Source organism: Perognathus longimembris, chromosome 5, assembly GCF_023159225.1.
Source record: "Perognathus longimembris pacificus isolate PPM17 chromosome 5, ASM2315922v1, whole genome shotgun sequence".
Taxonomy (NCBI): Eukaryota; Metazoa; Chordata; class Mammalia; order Rodentia; family Heteromyidae; genus Perognathus; species Perognathus longimembris.
This window is the reverse complement of record NC_063165.1, coordinates 48,945,581-48,965,635: the sequence shown is the minus strand read 5'-3', so window position 1 is coordinate 48,965,635 and position 20,055 is coordinate 48,945,581. Positions and strand designations below refer to the sequence as shown.

Genomic DNA, 20,055 nt, shown 5'->3' with positions numbered 1-20,055 from the left:
ACCATAGAACTTGGTTCTAGATTTATACTCACAGGTCAACAAGTTATCGCAGATACAAGTTTTCTTTCACCTAAGTAGCCACAGATTGATTTAAAAAAAAAAAAAAGAACCCAGTCAGGTGGATAGTAGAGGAGTGTCTTTGTAAACCAGGCTGGGGATTTGGAATTGTGTCAAGTAATACTTTAATTTATTGCTAGTAAATTATTAGCAGAAAGAACACATTTCTTTTGCAAACTCTATTTGATGTTTCTTGTACTAGTATTGCTTTATTTTTTGAACTTAGGGCCTGGGCACTGTCCCTGAGCTTTTGTGGTCAACACTAATACTCTACCACTTAGAAGCATGGCACCATTTCCAGCTTTTTGATAGTAAATTGGAGATAAGAGTCTCACGGGATTTGAACTTTAATCCTCAGATCTCAGCCTCCTGAATAGCTAGGATTATAGGCCTGAGCCACTGACACCTAGCTGTTTTAAAAGTAACTGAAATTGGGGCTGGGAATATGGCCTAGTGCAAGAGTGCTTGCCTCGTTCGTATACATGAGGCCCTGGGTTCAATTCCTCAGCACCACATATACAGAAAATGGCCAGAAGTGGCGCTGTGGCTCAAGTGGCAGAGTGCTAGCATTGAGCAAAAAAGAAGCCAGGGACAGTGCTCAGGCCCTGAGTTCACGGCCTAGGACTGGCCAAAAAAAAAAGGAACTGAAATTGCATATCTCATTGCCTAGTTGATATAAAGTTAGGTGAATTTATAATTCTCTTTCAGGAGACATGCCATAATAATAAACACCTATTTTTTTCTGATATGGAACTTCAAAATTACCAAAGCTAAACATTCATTTTTGAAAAAGGAAGTTGGAGCCAAAATGGAATTTTTACAGCTGTGTGCCTAAGTACTTGTTTTGTCTTTTTCTAATCAATAGGCCTATTGATTTGTCTTTTCTGAGTTGGTTTGGGAAAATTCAGATAAAAAGCCAACCTTTAAAAAAATTTTTTGTCATCTCTTCCCTATCCTTTCCCAGTTTTTCCCTCCCACCTCTACCCTTAAAAAAAAAAAAGTCAACCTTTTCTTTTTTAATTTGCAATTTTGAAGTGTATATTCCAGTGAGACACTTGTAAAAATAGTTTAAAATGTTTCCATTGTTTTCAAAGGCCATATAACTACACAGGCTATTAAAAATTTTTCTTAAACACATTTTTTTCCCCCTTTGCCTCAGATTTTCTGGCATCTGGTTTCTCTACACAAGGACCATTTTAGCTTGTTCCTTTCATTTTGGCCTTGTTCTGACCAAACAAGATAGCCAAAAAGGCGAGTTCCAGATGGGGAGGTACCATGACACTTCTGCCAAGTACTTTAAGTAGGATGCTGTTGGTGTAGCACTTCTGTTCCTTATAACACAAAGTCTGTGTGTTAGTCACCTGTATAGCATTATAATATCTGAGACAATTACCTTATGAAAAGGAAAGGTTTACTTTGACACACTAATTTAAATGTTCAGTGCATGAGCAAATTGGCATCAATTGCTTTGGGCATTTGGCAAATATAACACATCAGCAGGAGTGGATAGCAGAGTAAATCCACTCACCTTGAGGCCAGAGTGGTAAAGTGAGAAAAAGGAAGACAAGACCCACAATCATCTTTCAGGCCATACTCCCAGTGACTTAAAAGACTTCCCCATAGGCCCTACCCTTTAAAGGTTCCAATATCTCCAATAGTGCTACTCTGGAGACCAAGCCTTTAACACATGGATGTTTGAGGGAACATTTAAGATCTAAATCATAGCATTTGATAATCTAAGATCATTGGTTCTTTAGGAAGAAGCAGAGCTGTCAAAGAACTAAGTTTGCCACATCTTTTCATTACCTTAAATTCTACCTACTTTTTCTCCCCTTCCTGATTGTTCTTTTCTTTCTTACTAGGTGGCTGGTTATAGCCGTTGGTCTGGTCAGAGCATACCTGGCTAAGGGGAGCTATCATAGCCTTTATTATTCAATTGAAAAACCTTTGAAATTCTTCCAAACTGGAGCCTTACTGGAGGTAGGTTTGAGATTTTGTTACTCATTTCAAATGTTATAAAGTAGAAAACAATACTAAATTACAGCAGAGTAACAGTATATGTTGCATTTGGGTTAGGTTTTGATATTTTGTCTCTTAGAATATTGTATTGATACTTGTTATCTTTTTGATAACTTACCTTTTAGATAAGATAAACAATTTAAGTTGTATACTTGGGATATATTTTATATTGGGCTTTTCTTGGAAATCAAATGATACGAACTTACTAAGATCTTTACAGGGCTGGGAATGTGACTTGTGATAAGAGTGCTTGCCTGGCATGCATGAAGCCCTGGGTTGGTTCCTCAGCACCACATAAACAGAAAAACCTGGAAGTGGTGCTGTAGCGCATGTGGTAAAGTGCAAGCCTTGAGCAAAAGAAGTGCAGAGACAGTGCCCCGACCCTGAGTTCAAGCCCCAGGACAAAACAAAACAAAAACAAGATTCTTAAACATTCTAATACCCTAGGGAAGTGTTGACAAATATACTTTCAAGGTTTCTGTAGTACTTACAGGGTAGTTAGTGGGCATAGTGTGTGAGGAGTGACAGATAGGAGAGACAGTAGAATCTATCTAAAGGTCTCCAAGTTAAAAAACAACTGAAGTTGTAAAGGACAATGTCAGAAAACTCAAAGAGACTTTCAGGGTCCATTTAATACAAACAGTGAAATTGGTGGTTATAAATATACTTATTCTGGTCCCTACTCCTAGAATAATATAAGTTCTCAGATTATTGTGAGGGGGGAAAAATGAATGTTTTATAGATCAAGAATTGTTTCTGTACAAGATAAAAGGAACCAACTGGAGGCTTGAGAACCAGGATTTGACATTGTCATCTTGTGCATTTCTGTTCCATGTCTGCTTCTTTCCATTTCTCCTTGAGTGTTGTTCTTAGGCTCTTGCACTGCACTGCACATGGCATTCACATGGTGGGAAGTAGAGAAGAAGGTGGTTTTCCTCAGGGTCTGTCCACACTTGTAGGGAAGGTTCATGGTTCACCCTTTTTATATTAAAGACTCTTGCCATAGATGCAAGGCACTTGCTTAGTGGGAAAGGGGAAATAGGGATATTTTGGAGCCTGTAAAATCAATAGCCACTACAGTTCATTGTGGTATAAAAAGCTTTTAGGTTGTAGGGAAGATCTGCTACATTGTTAGTTTCATTTCCCTTAGATTCCAGGACAAGTCTATCATGACATTTCTACAAAAAGGCAATTTTTACAATCTGAACCTGTGGCACATAATGGATGAGATTATAGTTCTTCCTGTTAAGAGAGCAGCTAGTTGAAAACAGAATCTTGCTCCCAGTTCTGCATTCCAAATGAAGGCTTAAGTAGGCTAGCTTGAATTAGGTGTAAATTCCTGAACCAACCACCTGTAGACGTGAACAGAGTGACAGTAACAATACAGGAGGGAAGGGGAAAAAAGGTAAAAAGGCCAAGAACTGTTCACCAAAACACTCCCAGATTATAGTGTATAATATTTATTTTATTTATTTATTGAAATTGCATCTCCCTATGTTGCCCAGTCTGGTCTCAAATTCCTGGACTTAAGAAACTTTCTTGCTTCAGTTTCCAGTACCTGGGACTCCAGATGAATACCAGCATGCCCAGCTGTGATATGATTTACAAGTGGACTTAAATAAAATGTTGATAGTGTTCTAGGCCAAGAAATCATTGTGTGAATAATGTGTCTGGAGTTAAATTATAAGTAATTCCAAGAGCTAATTAGCCTAAACAATGAAAAAAATTTTGCAAAATGCTAAAATAACAAAACTGGTATATTCAAACCATAAAAATGAATTACTGATAGATGTAATGCCTACATGACCCTTGAAAGCATACTATGTGAAAGAAAGCAGACACAAAGTCACACAGTGCATAATTCCATTTATATGAATTGTACAGAATAGATAAGTCCATACAGAAAGAACGTAGGGAGCTGGGCACTGGGATGGCTCTCGCCTGTAATCCTAGCTACTCAGGAGTCTGAGATCTGAGTCAGGGCTCAAAGCTAGCCCTGGCAGGAAACTTCATGAGACTCTTATTTCCAATTAACCAGAAAACCAGAAGTGGCACTGTGACTCAAAGTGGTATAGTGCTAGCCTTGAAAAGAGCTCAGGGACAGCGCCCAGGCCTTGAATTCAAGCCCTGTGACCCACAAACAATAAGAAAGTAGATAATGAGAAGAGGGGATGAGGAGTGACTGCCTAATGGGCCCAGGGTTTCCTTTTTACATTCCTATAAATATACCTAAAACCAATGAACGCCTTGAAAGGGTAAATTTTATGTAATGTAAATTTTGTTTTTTAGAAATGCTATTCTCTAATGAGCAATAGGTGAGTTTTCATCTTCATTCTTTTCTTGAATCCATGATATTCATTGATAAGGCAGACTATTTTTGTAGCTTTGTTGAATAGAATAGGTTGATGCTTCATTATGGCAGCTTAAAATTTCTTATTTAAGCCTTTGGTTAACTAACATAAGACTAATTATAACAAAGACACTTTAAGTATGCACAGTCATGTTGCCTTTTGATTGAGAGTGAGGATTTGAATAGGTCAAGATTGCTCTGCAATGCAAAGTCCTCAACAGGTGTTGAGCCTGTTACAGACTCTCCACCTGTGTATATTGCTTTGTACATTGTCTATCTGCCACCGTCCTGGGAATGCCTAGGAGACCACCACACTCTCTTTTTGTCCTATCCCCTTCTCCTGGAAGGAAAAATAATAAAGACTACATGGCCTTGTTAGATGGTTTATTCTGAAGATTCCTTCTGAGAAAACAAATCTTATAAAGAGATCTGAAAAGCCAGCAGAACAAGTCATAGTGGAGATGCTTATCACAAACTAGATGGACAGCAAATCCCAGAAAAGCCTGCTTCCGAAACACTGTGAGAACCAGAAAGGAAAAAAAATGAACTTGAGTATAATTAATGAGTGTCACAACATTAGATGGGAAGAAGAACTTGTGGGAAACAGGAACCCACCCACACAGGCTTCATTGCTTGACAACTTAAGCAAATAGAAGCAAAATGAGATGGTGTTCAAAGAGGCGAGAAAGCTAACGATTGTATAATGGGATGTACTGAAATTAAGAAAGGGAAAAAAAACAACCAGAAATAGCTATGGTGGCAGTGTAGAGCAGAAAAGAGGCCAACAGTGCACAAAAATGGGTGAACCTGAAAATTCAGGAGAGGCAAGTGTTCCCAGTTTTAAATTGTCATAGGAAAAAAAAGACTACAAAGCAGAAACTATTGGGAAATGGTTAGAGTTCACTGTTTGTAATGTATAAAAAAAATTGTGAAATTTGGAATGCCCATTATGAAATTTGGAATGCCTAGCACAGCAGAGTTTCTATGTGTTGGTGGAGTAGGCTGATTATCCTACCAACAGGAAAATATTTAAATATATAGAAGTAACAAAATTCAGCCAGGCACCCATGGCTCCTATAATCCTAGCTTCTCAGGAAGCTAAGAGCTGGAGAATCAAAATTCAAAGCTAGCCTACGCAGAAAGGTTTTTGAGACTCTATCTCTAATTAACTAGCAAAAATCTTGGTAACAAGCATGAGGCCCTGAGTTCAAAAAAGGACAGAAGGGAGAAAGAGAAGAAAGAGTAGTGATACCCAGTAGATTAATAATAAGCAATAGAACTAAGGTATCTGTAAAATTCACTGAGGGTATATAAGCTTTCCAAAATAAAGCTACAGCTAGGTGCCGGTGTGTCACTGCAGCTCATCTGCTCAGGAGTCCAGGATCTAGAGGCTCACCATTAAAAATGAGCCCTGGCAGAAAAATCCTCAAGACTCTTTTTCTCCCAGATAACTAGCCAAAAGTAGGGCTGGAGGTATGGCTCAGTTGGTACCAGCCAAGCAAGCAAGCTGACTAAGTATAAGGCACTGAACTCAAATCCCAGTTTTCACTTAAAAAAATGAACATAGCTGGGCGTTTGGATGGGGAGTGAACGTGTGTGTGTGTGTGTGTGTGTGTGTGTGTGTAAATTGTAAAATTTCCTATAACTTGGCCATCATACCACCTTTGTTAGTGAAGCTAACCTGGAGGACATGCTTTAATATAGTTAGTGTGTGAGCCAAATGGGTTTGCTACCTGAACTCCAGAATTAAACTCTCCACTACCCACACTATTCCAGGTGGCAGCAGCCACGGTTGTGTGGAAAGAACTGTGAGAACTTGGAGTTCTGGAATCCATAGGATGAGGCTGAATTCACTCTATTTATAATTCCCAGGTTTACCACTAGGATGAATCATTCCTGAGATTAAAGAAGTTGAAGGTGGAGAGAAACCAATGACATTTGGTAGTCTTTCCCCTCCTTATAGACAGCAGAGGAGTTGAAGATACTTTCTTCTAATAATAATTCAGTATCATATATTGTAGAAAAACACAGATAAGCATGAAAAGAGGAATGCTTATTATAAACGCACTGTGCAGAGATAAGCTACTCTTAACGTTTTTGGTGTGTATTCCTCAAGCTTCAAGGCTAGTTTGGGCTGGTAGTGTACCTCAGTGATAGAGTGCCTAGCATGTATAAGGCCTTGGGTTTGATTCTTAACATATTAAAAAAAATAAACAACCTACTTTATATAGTTGCCAACTCAGAGATTTTTGTTGTTGTTGTTGTTGGTTATGAGGCTTGAATTCAAGGCCTAGGCGATGTCCCTGAGCTTTTTCACTCAACGTTAACATTGTTCCACGTTGAATCACAGAGCCACTTCCAGTTTTCTGGTAGTTGAGTGGAGATAAGAGTCTCACAGACTTTCTCCTGCCCAGGTTGGCTTTGAACAGTGATCCTCAGATCTCAACCTCCTAGTATCTAGGATTATAGGTGTGAGCTACTGATGCCCAGCTTAGCTCAGAGATTTTTATTCTATCTGGAAATTCTTTTTTTTTTGGCCAGTCCTGAGGCTTGAACTCAGGGTCTGGGCACTGTCCCTGAGCTGCTTTTGCTAGCACTCTACCACTTGAGCCGCAATGCCTCTTCAGCTTTTTCTGTTTATGTGGTACTGAGGAATCAGACCCAGGGCTTAATAATGTATACTAGGTAAGCACTCTACCACTAAGCCACATTCCCAGCCCAATTCTTCCTTCAAGCTAGAGTTCTATGACTATTTTCTGTGACTGCTGTACTTCTTAGACAATAGCCAACCACTGATCCAGCAGTGTCTACTTTTCCTAAAATGGGCTGATCAGATTGGTTTTCTTCTCACCTATTTAAAATTGAAAAATAAGAGATGGAGAATCACTGTAACTAGTTACATTAAATTCATGGACTATAGTGAAATCTCCAAAGCTGCTTGGATTCTGTTATGACTTAGGTGCCCTTAATATTTACTGAAGTCTTTTTTGCTAGATTGTTTTGTTTGTTTTCTTTTTGGTTAGTTTTGGGGCTTAAACGCTGGGCATAGGTGCTGTCCATGAGGCTCTTCAGCTCAAGGCTAGCAACTCTACCACTTGAGCCACAGCGCCACTTCCTGCTTTCTGGTGGTTTACTGGAGATAAGAGTTCTGTGTACTTTTCTGCTTGTGCTGGCTTTGAGGCTGGCTTTGAACTGTGATTCTCACACCTCAGCCTCCTGAGTAGCTAGAATTACAGAGGTGAGCCATGGAGCCTGGCTTGTTGTTTTTTTTTTTTTGGCCAGTCCTGGGCCTTGGACTCAGGGCCTGAGCACTGTCCCTGGCTTCTTCCCTCTCAAGGCTAGCACTCTGCCACTTGAGCCACAGCGCTGCTTCTGGCCGTTTTCTGTATATGTGGTGCTGGGGAATCGAACCTAGGGCCTCGTGTATCCGAGGCAGGCACTCTTGCCACTAGGCTATATCCCCAGCCCTGGCTTGTTGTTTTTAACCTTAGATTAAAACTGAACCTTAAAAAATTGTTGGTTACTTGCAAAAATAATGCATTTTTATTAACATATATTAGTTGTACAAGGGGAGTTTCATTATAAGACTTGCATCTATACATGATGCATACAATGTACTCCAGTTAGACTCACCCTCTTCCTTGCTTTCCCTAATCTTCCGTCCCCCTTCATGTTTTTCTCTTTTTTTTTCTTCTTTTTTCCATAGCTGGAGACTGAACTTGCACTTGTGAGGCATGTGCTCTTCCACTTAGCTAAATCCCCAACCCCATTCCCCTCTACTTAAAACAATTTCAACAGATTTTATTGTTCTGTTTTCATACATTTGTGTAAAATACTTTGATCATATTCACCCTATTGTCATCTCTACCCTCCCCTCACTTGCTAATACTTACCCCCTAAGAGATCCCATTTTACTTTCCTATCATTCATTTTCAAAACTGATTTCTTTATTGGTTTGGGAAGCAGGGAGTGACAGAAACTGGGCCTAATCAAGGTACATTGTATGCATATATGGATACATCAAAATGAAATCCCCTTTTGCAACAATTGATACTAAAAAAGTAAATAAAATAATTTCTTTAGTTCAAAATACATTTGAAATTGAGATAATACTTTAAAAATCAATGCAGTAGGGCTGGGAATATGGCCTAGTGGCAGGAATGCTTGCCTCGTATACATGAAGCCCTGGGTTCAATTCCCTAGCACCACATATATAGAAAACGGCCAGAAGTGGCACTGTGACTCAAGTGGCAGAGTGCTAGCCTTGAGCAAAAAGAAGCCAGGGACAGTGCTCAGGCCCTGAGTCCAAAGCCCAGAACTGGCCAAAAACAAAACCAAACAACAACAACAAAAAAATCAATGCAGTATTCAATAGGTAATAAGGGAAAGGCTCAGGAGGTAAAAGGGGCACATATTTTTTTTGTCCCAGTTCTGGGGCTTATTCTTTGAATGTCACTGACTTGCCTTGCCCTTCTGAAGGAGAAGATTGCTTTTTTTTTTTTTTTTCTTCCATCAGTACTAGGTAAGATCTGTACTGAGGGCCTTATGCTTGCCAGGCTAGCACTCAATCACTTGAGCCTTGTGCCTCCAACCTTCTGTTTTTATTTATTTTTGTGGTACTGAGTCTCAAACCCAAGGCCCTGAATGTGCTAGAGAATTGCTTTTCTTTCTCTCTCTCTCTCTCTCTCTCTTTCTCTCTTTCTCTCTCTCTGTGTGTGTGTGTGTGTGTGTGTGTGTGTGTGTGTGTGTGTGTGTCTTGAGGCTTGAACTCAGAGCCTAGGCACAGTGCCTGAACTTCTTTTGCTAGTCTAGTAGTCTATCACTGGAACCACAGGTGCACTTCCTGCTGTTTTAGTAGTAGTTTATTGGAGATAAGAATCTCGTGCACTTTCCTGCCCAGGCTAGCTTCAAACTATGATCTCAGCCTTCTGAATAGATAGGGTTACAGTCATGAGCCGCCAGTGCCCAGCTGAGAACTGGCCTTCTTTTAAAGGACTCTGCCTAGTTAGATTAGGTCTGCCCACATAAATAATCTGTGTACTTTAAAACCAGTTGACTTGAGACTTTTTTTTTTTCAAATTCCCTACTCTGTAGTACCTAAATGAGTGTTTGAATAGCCAAAGAACAGTGTGATTTTAGGGGGTTGTCTTTAAATTTCTGTTGTTGGTCTAAACAGAGAAGCTTAAGTGAAATGAAGATAGTGTCTTGGAATAATCTGTTCACTCTGTACATTCTGTTCTTCTGGAAGTACTAGAGCATTTCCTACTAGCACACTTAGGGAGTCTAATGTTTTAGTGTTAGTTCTGTAAAAGTAATGAGACTGATGAAAAATATGTATTGAGAGAGTTGAAATTCTTGCTCACTTCAGTTATTAAATTAGTGGGAAGGTTTGAAAAGTGAGAATCTCATTAGATTTCTTTAATATAGACAACTCTAATAAAGTTTCATTGTGTGTGTGTGTTAAAAAATCTTGGTTGTGAAATAGTTTTATTTTGAGCTAGCTGTGGTTTTTCATTTTATCCTAAGTTATCCCCAATTTATTACAGAATTGCTTTAAAAAAATGTGATCTCCAACATCTTTTTATAGTCTAGGCACTGGTTGTATTCCTCAACAGGATTTAAAGAGAGAAGGATAGGTTTTGTGAGATAGTTTCAATTTATTCCAATCCTTGGCATAAGCGAGGAAATTATTTTGGCACCATACTTTATACATAAACAAGTGCTAACTTACTTGAGATGATATTGTTCTGCTTCAGTTTCTCTACTTTGTTAACATTTTGATTATTATGTCTTAGTACTGTTTTGCCTCTTAGTGTTAGTTCATACCTCTGCTCTTTAATTCTCCTGTACTTGGTCAGAGTTTTTCCTCGTCGTTTTATTTTTAAATTCCAAGCTTACTTATAGTAAGTTTGTATGTACACCTGACTGCCTGGCTGTCATTAGACCTCTAGACATTTATATATTGAAATACGCACAAGCTGAGGGCCTGGTTAAAGAGAAATACACATAACTGTGTGTGTATGTATGTATATGTATATGTATAATATACATTTGGCAGTATGAACTTAGGTGTATATATGTGTGTATGTATAAATGTAGTATATCATAGGTATATGTATGTGTATCCCATTGGGTAGTACTAGAGTTTGAACTCAGGGTTTTGTACTTGCCAGGCTGGTGTTCTTCTACTTGAGCCACACTTTTTTTTTTTTTGGCCAGTCCTGGGCCTTGGACTCAGGGCCTGAGCACCATCCCTGGCTTCTTCCCGCTCAAGGCTAGCACTCTGCCACCTGAGCCACAGCGCCCCTTCTGGCTGTTTTCCATATATGTAGTGTTGGGGAATCAAACGGAGAGCTTCATGTGTAGGAGGCAAGCACTCTTGCCACTAGGCCATATTCTAGCCCCTGAGCCACACTTCTAATCCGACTTTTTGCTGGTTAGTTAAGAGATGGAGCCTAGTGAACTTTTCTGCCTGTGATGGCCTGGAATCCATAGGCCTCCAGATTCCAGCTTTTTAAGAACTTGGAGTCTCACATTCTTGCTCACCTTTTTCTGCTTGTACTTTACCACTTGAGCCATATTTCCAATTTGGGAATTTTTGCTGGTTAATTGGAGACAAGAATGTTATGGGGGCTGGAGATATGGCCTAGTGGCAAGAGTGCTTGCCTTGTATACATGAGGCCCTGGGTTCAATTCCCCAGCACCACATATATAGAAAACGGCCAGAAGTGGCGCTGAGGCTCAAGTAGCAGAGTGCTAGCTTTGAGCAAAACAGAAGCCAGGGACAGTGCTCAGGCACTGAGTCCAAGGCCCAGGGCTGGCAAAAAAAAAAAAAAAAAAAAAAAAAGAATGTTATGGATTTGTCTGCCTAGGCTGACTTCAAACTGTGATCCTAAGATCTTTGCCTTCTGAGTAGGTAGAATTACAAAAGTAAGTCACCTTTGCCCAGCTTTCTTTTTCTTTCATGTGCAGTTAAGTCATATCATCTATGATTGTCATTCTTGACATTCATTTCTCATTCTAATCTAGATAAATCTTTTTGTTTGCTTCAGCTTTGTAATTAGAGGTTCAGCTTATCTTTTAGTAGCCACACATTTAAGGTTCTTAATACCATCTTATTTTGAAAACAACTATATGCTTTGGAGTATGGAAAGAATTTTTTGTTCTTAGTTATCAGTATCAGCAAATTTATACAGCTTGTTTTTTAATCCAAGCCCTTTCCCCTCTGCCCCTGACAAGAAAAGAAGAAAAACCTAGTGAAGTGTAGTTTTTTTAGCAGTCTTATCAGCCATGTTTTAGATAAATTTTGTCAAGCTCTGGCCTCTATAGGTATCTCATAATTACTGTATAGTGAAATAATATCACAGACAAAGTAGAGAGATAGCTGTAGTGGTTCATACTGTAATCCTAGTTACTCAGGAGGCAGAGATCAGGAGATTCAACCTTTGAGGCCAACTTGGGGAAAAAGTTAGCAATACCCCATCTCACTAATAAGGAAGACATGATATGTGGAATGAACAGGGAGGATAATTGGGGTCTTGCGGTTTCTGAGCAAAACATGAGACTGTGTCTGAAAAATAACCTGTAAAGAAAGAGAGAGGGTGAAAGAAAGAATGAAACCAAGGTTTTGGGTCTTGGCCATCATTTCCTACCTTAGGCAGAATCCAGAGCCTACCTTCTCTGAGTTTTGTTATATTCATCTGCATTCTGTCCTCCCTGTCTACCAGGATTATTAGAGGAGTTCTATAGAAATTCTAAAAGCTATGAAGTAGGATCTGAAAAGCTTTGGTTATTAAATCCTTTTGTAGATGGCTTTAAATTAACACATATATGTTATATATGTCTATATTCATACGCATATATACATACACAGATATATGTGTATATATATGAATACACATATACATATGTTAATATATAGACACACACACACACACACACACACACACACACACACACACACTACCATCACCAGTGCTAAACTGATGCTATGAATTGGAAAGTGATTTAGAAGAGCCTAATTGGCCATTTGAGGAACTTGAGGTAAGATGGAAATGGAAACTCACTGAAGGTACTGCAAGTAAGAAGATAGCAGCTACAGTAGGACATGGAAACCAGTTAGAATTAGGCTGAGAAATTGAACCCAAATTGGCTGGGAACTATTTGGGTGATCACAGGCAGAGCTTACAAAGAACAGTGGATGTACTTTCCACCAAAGCCAGGTTTGAATTGCTACTGGTGCAGTAGATGGATAATTCTAAAGTAGCTTGAATGTAAGCCTGGAGCTTGAAAGATGTAGGGTTAGAACTGGATCAGGTAATACTCAGAAGTACTCAGAAGGTAGAGCCTTGTAGAGTCAATGTGTGCATTGAAGGGCTAACAAAGGCCCTTCTGACCACATTATGCATAGTCTGTCTCCATAGTCTATGGAGAATGAGACACTGGAGACCTCATAGCTTTACTGCTCTTGTGAGATTTTTGTGTTGCAAAAGAGACCTTTGGCCTCTGACAAACCTCTGAGTAAAGATTAAATCTCCCTTAGTATATCTTCTGAATATGCAAAAACTAAAGTGAGCAAATGTAGCAAGAATTTACATTTTGTTCAATACCCTGTAGCCAAGTTTAAAAATGGAATGTTTTGTTTTTCAATTTCAGCATTGCTGGCAGACAGTGTTCAATTCTTACTGAAAGAAGTTTATATGAAATGAAAGTATAATACTGATCCTTACTAATTTTTCCCCTCCCTTTTTTCCCCTCTAGATTTTATATTGTGCTATAGGTAAGTATGAAACTTTCTCCCTTATTACATATACATTACATATTACTTATGATAAATTGTGCCTTTAAACAGTTATACACAGTGAATTGTGCCTTTGTTTTTAAATCATAGATGATAGTCTTACTTTGATTCTTAATGAATATCATAAGCCATTTAGTCATATATAAAATTTCTCAAATTGAAATGGCTTTTATTTTCTAAAAGCACAGATACTATTTAGTTATTATCACTGTCACAGTGTTTCTCTCTTTGAATTTAAGAGAAATATTTTCCCCTTCTTGGTACAAGGGCATTGGAGAAATAAGTATAAAAGTATGGCTTGGGTCCAGGTGCTTGGTTCTGTTGAAAGGCCCTCTCTATGATCACCTAAAGGATATATTCTCTGCTTAACCTTAAAATGGGAGCACTGTGTATATTGCCTTCCTCTCAAATGAGTATTATATTAACACAAAAATATAAAGGTTTGTAATGCCAGTGCAAGGGATTTTTACTCAAAACATACATTATATAAATTGTATCTTTCTCTTTGTGTGTAGGGGATAAGGGAGATATTTATTTTGCCTTGGAACTGAGGCATAGCTTCTAGAATAGAGGTAGATCTTTCTAGTTATGTTACAACCACTTTGGAAAGTTAGCAGAGCCTATAGAGCACGCTTATAACACTTGCCATGATTCTGGATCTGTCAGGATATGAAGTTGATGCTCATTCAGAAGCACCAGAAGTCTGCAAACCTGAGAACTATGAGTCCAAAGTCTTATGACCATAATCATTTTAGCTCACATCTAAAGTGTACACTTATTATATTCAGGGCATTGACCTTGACACTGGTGACTTCAAGATGAAGAGCCTTAGAGTTGAAGACACACGAGTGGAGACTGTCCACTGTGATACCTACTCCCACAACTGTTTAGGAAGACAAAATGCCTTCAGTATATAAAGATCTGCACCTCTGCTGTTTTCCACCTCTTACTTGGGGCTTGTGGGTGGAATTCAGGGACCTCACAGGGGAGTTGGGGGTAGGGGAGAATTCAGAGCTAATATTAGATTATCAGAAAATGTGTGATTTCCCCCAAAGGCTATTTAAATGCTGCTTTAGAACCTTTGAAATATGCATTTGAAAAGAACTTGTGCTCACCTGCCACAATATTTGCTCTTGTAGAGAAATTTAAGTGACCTGGCCCAGGCTGCACCGCTGGCAAATATTGTGTGACTTTGGAACCACATCTAACTCCAGAGCCTGCCTGATTGATTGTATTCTAGGACATATGGATTTGAGCTATGTGCAGTCTTAATACACATTTCCTTTTTAGCCTGTACTTGCATTTTTGAGATGAAAAATATTATCCTTCTTAAATGGTTTAATAAATTTTAAGCATAAGCTAGTATATTGGGCTAGTATATTTGGTAGAGGAGAGTTCTGGAACCAATTTAGGCCTTTTCCATGTGACTGAACCATATATCCCATTCTTCTCCACTCTTAACCTTCAACTACCCTTCTATAAAGCACTTTGATGCATACTTTCTAAGTATTTTAGTCTGTGGACTGCTATAATAAAGTACTGGTGGCCTTTGATGATTTGACTTTGACTGTTTCCACTAGATTATGGGGCAAAACTCTATGCATTTGGTAGAAACTGTACTTTGAATGTTGCTCTTTCCTAGGCCAGCAATATGCAGTATGGGACTCTTGCAGTGCTGATCAGTAGTAATGAACTACAGCTCCCAACCAGCCATGTGATCGTGAGGGGAAACAGCTAATGTTCTAGCTTGCATTGTGTTGCCCCTGAGCTAAGATGTATGCATATTTTCTTCCTAGCCTGGGCCATAATCCATCATAAATTGAGCAATTTTCTATAAGATGGATGGCTTGAAACAAACATATTTCTTTCAATTCTGGAGGCTGGGAATTCCAAGATTAAGGCACTGGCAGATTGCCTGGTGGAAGGCTTGTTCCTCATAGACAGTTTATTTTTATTGTGTCTTCATGTGGTCCATAAGGGTCAAAAGAATTCTCTTGGGCATCTTTTCTGAGGCCACTAATTACATTGTGAGTGTCCTATTGACCTGATCACCTCCTAAAGACCCCTCCACGCTGTATTGGGAATTAGGTTTCAACATGTTAAATTAGTGGTGGATACAAGCAGACCATAGCACTTAAGACTGTATACTATGATTTTAGTTAATATTTAATTGTTTTAACACCTTCAATCCCTTTATCTGTCTTAGGATACCCTTGATACAGCTTTGTAAAATTTTGTTCATTTACTCAAAAACAATCATTGAATTGCTGGTGGACCTGGATCCCAGCCACTGTTGGACAGCACAGTATGAGTGGTGAGCAGCCATAGACTTGGGTTCAAGAAACCCACTTCAAGTGGACCTCCCTTGCCCGCCACTGGCATGCCATGCTGTACCCGAGCACTAGCATCCACTTCACACTCTGCCTGTCTGGCACTGACATTTCTGCTGAATCCTGAGGACACATTTGGAACATAGTGGGTTTCTCAGCTACACTGGGTCCCACTGAACTCCCTTCTTTGAGTTTCTGCTCCATCAGCTTCCATTGTGCTAAGCTCTCCCAGTTTTCCTTGGCTTCTCCAGTTCTTTTTTTTTTTTTTTTTTTTTTCATCTCTGGGTGATCTATTTTTGTCAGGTGTATTCCCAGGTTGTCTCAGTTTATTACTCTTCTGACTTGAGCATGCCTTTAATAGGCAATCTCATCCCCTTGCATGTATGAGATACTCAGAACCATTGGTTCTCAAATTCCCAGCCACACCTGCACCCACACCCCAGATTTGCCCATTGACCTTGTGGTCACTGCTGCGCCTGCTTCTCTTCACAACCCTCTCTCCCAGACCTGTTCTCTGTACTCTTTTTCAGAGGCACCACTAGTAACAGCCTTTCAGCCACCAAGCCTCTTCTTCACCTATACCTTACAGAAAGGTCATCATCAGATTTTGTCAATTCTGTTCCCTAAATATTTGTCAAGATTGTCTTGTTTCTTATCTCTGGTTTGTGTGTCTTATCTGGTCTTGCATATGGGTCTTCCAGGGTTAACAGTAACAGCCACCAGTTTCTGAGTACTTACTCTATTCTAGTACTTTATATTATTTTATTTCTCATTTTAAATATGACAAGACTGCTAGAATCTGGTGGCTCACACCTATAATCCTAGTTACCTAGGAGGCTGAGATCTGGAGGATCACCTTTCAAAACCAGCCAGGCAGGAAAGCCCATGAGAAAAAGCGGAACTGGAAGCAAAGCTCAAGCAGGCTGAGTGAGCAAGAGGCCCTGAGTACAATAGCCTCAGTGTCCTTTGTGAAAGACAGTTCTGAAGAGCTTACTTCCCTATGTAAAACCCTTCAGTACTTCAATTTTTTTCATAATGTGTGCCCCACTTATCCCTCGTCTTGCCTGTCCCTCTTTCCTACCTCCCACTTCAGCAGCCCCGATCTTTTAGTTAGTCACCCCGTGAAGCACAAGGATGCACCACTTAATAGATCCGTGTCTGCACCCATGCATTGCTCTCATTCTAGAACATGTGGAATACTCAGCCATTGGCTAACTCTTTGCTCTTCTTTTTTCCAGTATACTTCCTACCACCCATTTCTGGGTTAGGTACTGTGCCTCACTTGGCTGTAAAAACCCAAGTCTTGCACTTTTATTGCATTTGTCATAATGTATTATGAATAGTCCAACCCCACCAATATCCCCAAAATGTTGGGAAGGGAAAATTGTTCCTTACTGACCCTGTGTCCCAGCGCATACAATTAGTGGGAGCTTGTGAACATTTGATCACCACCTTACCAAATCTTGAATTTGGATTTGAGTGCAAAACAAATTTTTGATTTCCAGTCTTTTCCTTAAAAAAAGAAAATTAATGATAGCAATAACAGGCTGTTTTTAATTTTAGCCTAAAGGCATTGCTTCATTTTTTTTACTCACAAGTTACTTTTTTTTTTTTTTTTTTTTTTTTTTTGGCCAGTCCTGGGCCTTGGACTCAGGGCCTGAGCACTGTCCCTGGCTTCTTCCCGCTCAAGGCTAGCACTCTGCCACTTGAGCCACAGCGCCGCTTCTGGCCGTTTTCTGTATATGTGGTGCTGGGGAATCGAACCTAGGGCCTCGTGTATCCGAGGCAGGCACTCTTGCCACTAGGCTATATCCCCAGCCCACAAGTTACTTTTTAAATGATTTTACTGCAGCATTCTGAAAAGTTTCACTGTAACAATCTAGTCTTTTAAAGACTTACTTTAGAACCTTGAGGTACTTTATTTTGCATCTAAATTAATAAAAAGGTGGTTATATATAGCTGTCTGGTAAGGTCATTAGAAAACTAAATAGACAAGTATGATCAGTACATGACATCCACAATATCTGAAACATGGGTCGGTCGAAGCTATTGTTATTAACTAAAAATATAATGCCACGAAAGGTTAAAAGTTTCATTCTACATTTAATATTTAGTTTTACACAAATGAAAGTCTAGGTTTATATACATGTAGTTTTCATATTCTTATTTTTCTTGAGCCAGTTACTCAGTATGGGTTGGACTTGTATCTTGTTCATGATTGTGGTTGTGCAATTTGGAAAGTCTACAGAGACAAAAATTCAAATTCTAAATGAGGGGTTCTTCCTATGAAGACATGAAGATATAAATGAGTTCCCTTGCCTCAACTTTTCTTTTTTTTTTTTTGGCCATTCCTGGGGCTTAGGATTCAGGGCCTGAGTACTGTCTCTGGCTTCTTTTTGCTTAAGGCCAGCACTCCACCTCTTGAGCCTCACAGTGCCACTTCTGACTTTTTCTGTTTATGTGGTGCTGAGGAATTGAACCCAGGGCTTCATGCATAATAGGCAAGCACTCTACCACTAAGCCACATTCTCAAGACTTTTTTCAGAATAGGTTGTTTGTTCTCTGTTAAGAATATGAGGGGTGGGGGACTGGGCTGGGAATGTGGCTTAGTGGTAGAATGTTTGCCTGATTCCTCAGTACCACAGAAACAGGAAAGGCCAGAAGTGGTGCTGTGGCTCAAGTGATAGAGCTCTAGCCTTGAGCACAGAGAGGCTCAGGGAAAGTGCTCAGGCCCTGAGTTCAAGCCCCAGGACTGCCCCCCCCCCAAAAAAAAATGCAGGGACAGGAGTGGTTCTTCTCAAATGCCTGGATATTAGCCCTCAACTTTAGGTTTGCAGTGCTTCGTGTTTCGAAAGTGTTTTCCCTTTAGAAATAAGAATTCACCAGAACCCACTGTGAGCATGTTTCCACAAGACTGTATACAGGAGCTGTGGCTTCTTCACCTATGTGTAACATTATGTTCCTTTTTTCTCTGGGTTGTCTTGGAGAGTGTGGAGGAGACATGGGATGTGAGGTGTTTCTCTGCTTATTCTCCCCCAGGGTATGGTCTCCTCGTTTCACAGTGGAAGTTGTAAGTAGTAGGAGTTGCTAATATATGAAATTTGCTGAACATTTGGTAAACCTTCCTGCTGGAAGTTAAACTGTTGGTGTTCTTTTAAGTATCTGAATAGGAACTCAGTCTTTGTTCAAAGGGTAGAATGTATATGTTGTGTATTAAGACTATAATTTCATAAACACACAGGGACAAGGCCTTTTACCTAAATACCCTGGAATGCAGTTTCAGATATTACACATTTCAGCATGTACTTCTCTCTCAAACTGATGATAGGATACCCTTTGTTAGATTTCTGGAGGCTGGATATATAATGCATAATAAAGCCTTAGGCTTTTATTAAGTGCAGTTTCTTGACCCCCCTCCTCCAAAGCTCTTTATCAACACCTTATCAAACCTTAATCTTTCCCAAATCAGTTAAACTCTTGAGACAAGACTGGCTGAGCCTCCCTTTGACTGGCTGTAGTTCATTCTGTTGTCTGTTGATCTTTCCTTTTCCTTCCCACTTGAAGTGAGAAAAACTAGTGTTGACACCTGCACCTTCTGCTCCTGACACACAAGGCTTTAGCTCCTGCTCTCTGAATAACTGCTTTTTCACATCTCTAATTTTGCACGTGGTTTCCTCTTCCAGGATCATCCAGCTCTGTTAGTTGTTCACTGTTTAGTGTGAATGTAGTGAGATGAAGGGAGGGAAGAAAAGAAAGGTAGTGCATGATCATTAGGACACCAAAGTACCTGCATGGCAGGGTGGCTTTCCCAGGACTGATTGTACTACCTGGCACTGAGTGTGCCCTCATCCTGGACAAAGTGCACCAAGTACCAGTGGCTCACACCTGTAATTCTAGCTTACTCAAGAGGCTGAGATCTGAGGTTCAGTGCTCAAAGCCAGCAAGCAAGGTAAAAGAGTCCTCAGGACTATCTCCAATTAATCAACAGAACAAAACTAGACGAAGTGTGACTTGAGTGGTAGAGCACCAGCCATGATCAGAAAAGCTAAGCAAGAGCACAAGGCCCTGAGCTCAATCTCTGACACCAGCACAAAACAAAACACAATCCCTTAGAGCTCTGTGCCTGGTTGTAGTTAGAGTTCAGAAGAGGGAGCCACAAAGGTTTTCTCCTCTGCTGAAACAACTTTGACCGGACTTATTTTTAAGATATTTAAGTCAGGCAGGGTGACTTAACTCAGCTACTCAGGAGGTGGAGACTGGGAGGGTCTAGCTGCATGACTGAACCCAGCAAAAAGTTCACAAGACCAATATGCTGGACCTATAGTGTGATCCGAGCTATAAGGTGGATTGTGGAATGAAGCCAGCTACGGACAAACAGTGGTATTTGAAATATCTCTAGAAGACACTTCTAAGTTTCCCGTTCAGTCCATCAGAAATGAAGCTTAGGCAACCTTAAAAGAAACCAACCTGCCTGCAGGCCTGCCTTCCTTCCTTCCTTC

General features: G+C 39.8%; 1 protein-coding gene across 1 annotated transcript in view; it reads left to right on the top strand.

Moving 5' to 3' along the window:
* Positions 1-20,055, top strand: part of Hacd2 (3-hydroxyacyl-CoA dehydratase 2) — an 85,970-nt gene that overhangs the window by 1,438 nt on the left and 64,477 nt on the right. Inside the window, exons 2-3 of the mRNA XM_048346785.1 lie at positions 1,920-2,037; positions 13,187-13,205. Coding sequence (XP_048202742.1) covers positions 1,920-2,037; positions 13,187-13,205 — 137 coding nt within the window. The remainder of the gene's footprint in view (positions 1-1,919; positions 2,038-13,186; positions 13,206-20,055) is intronic.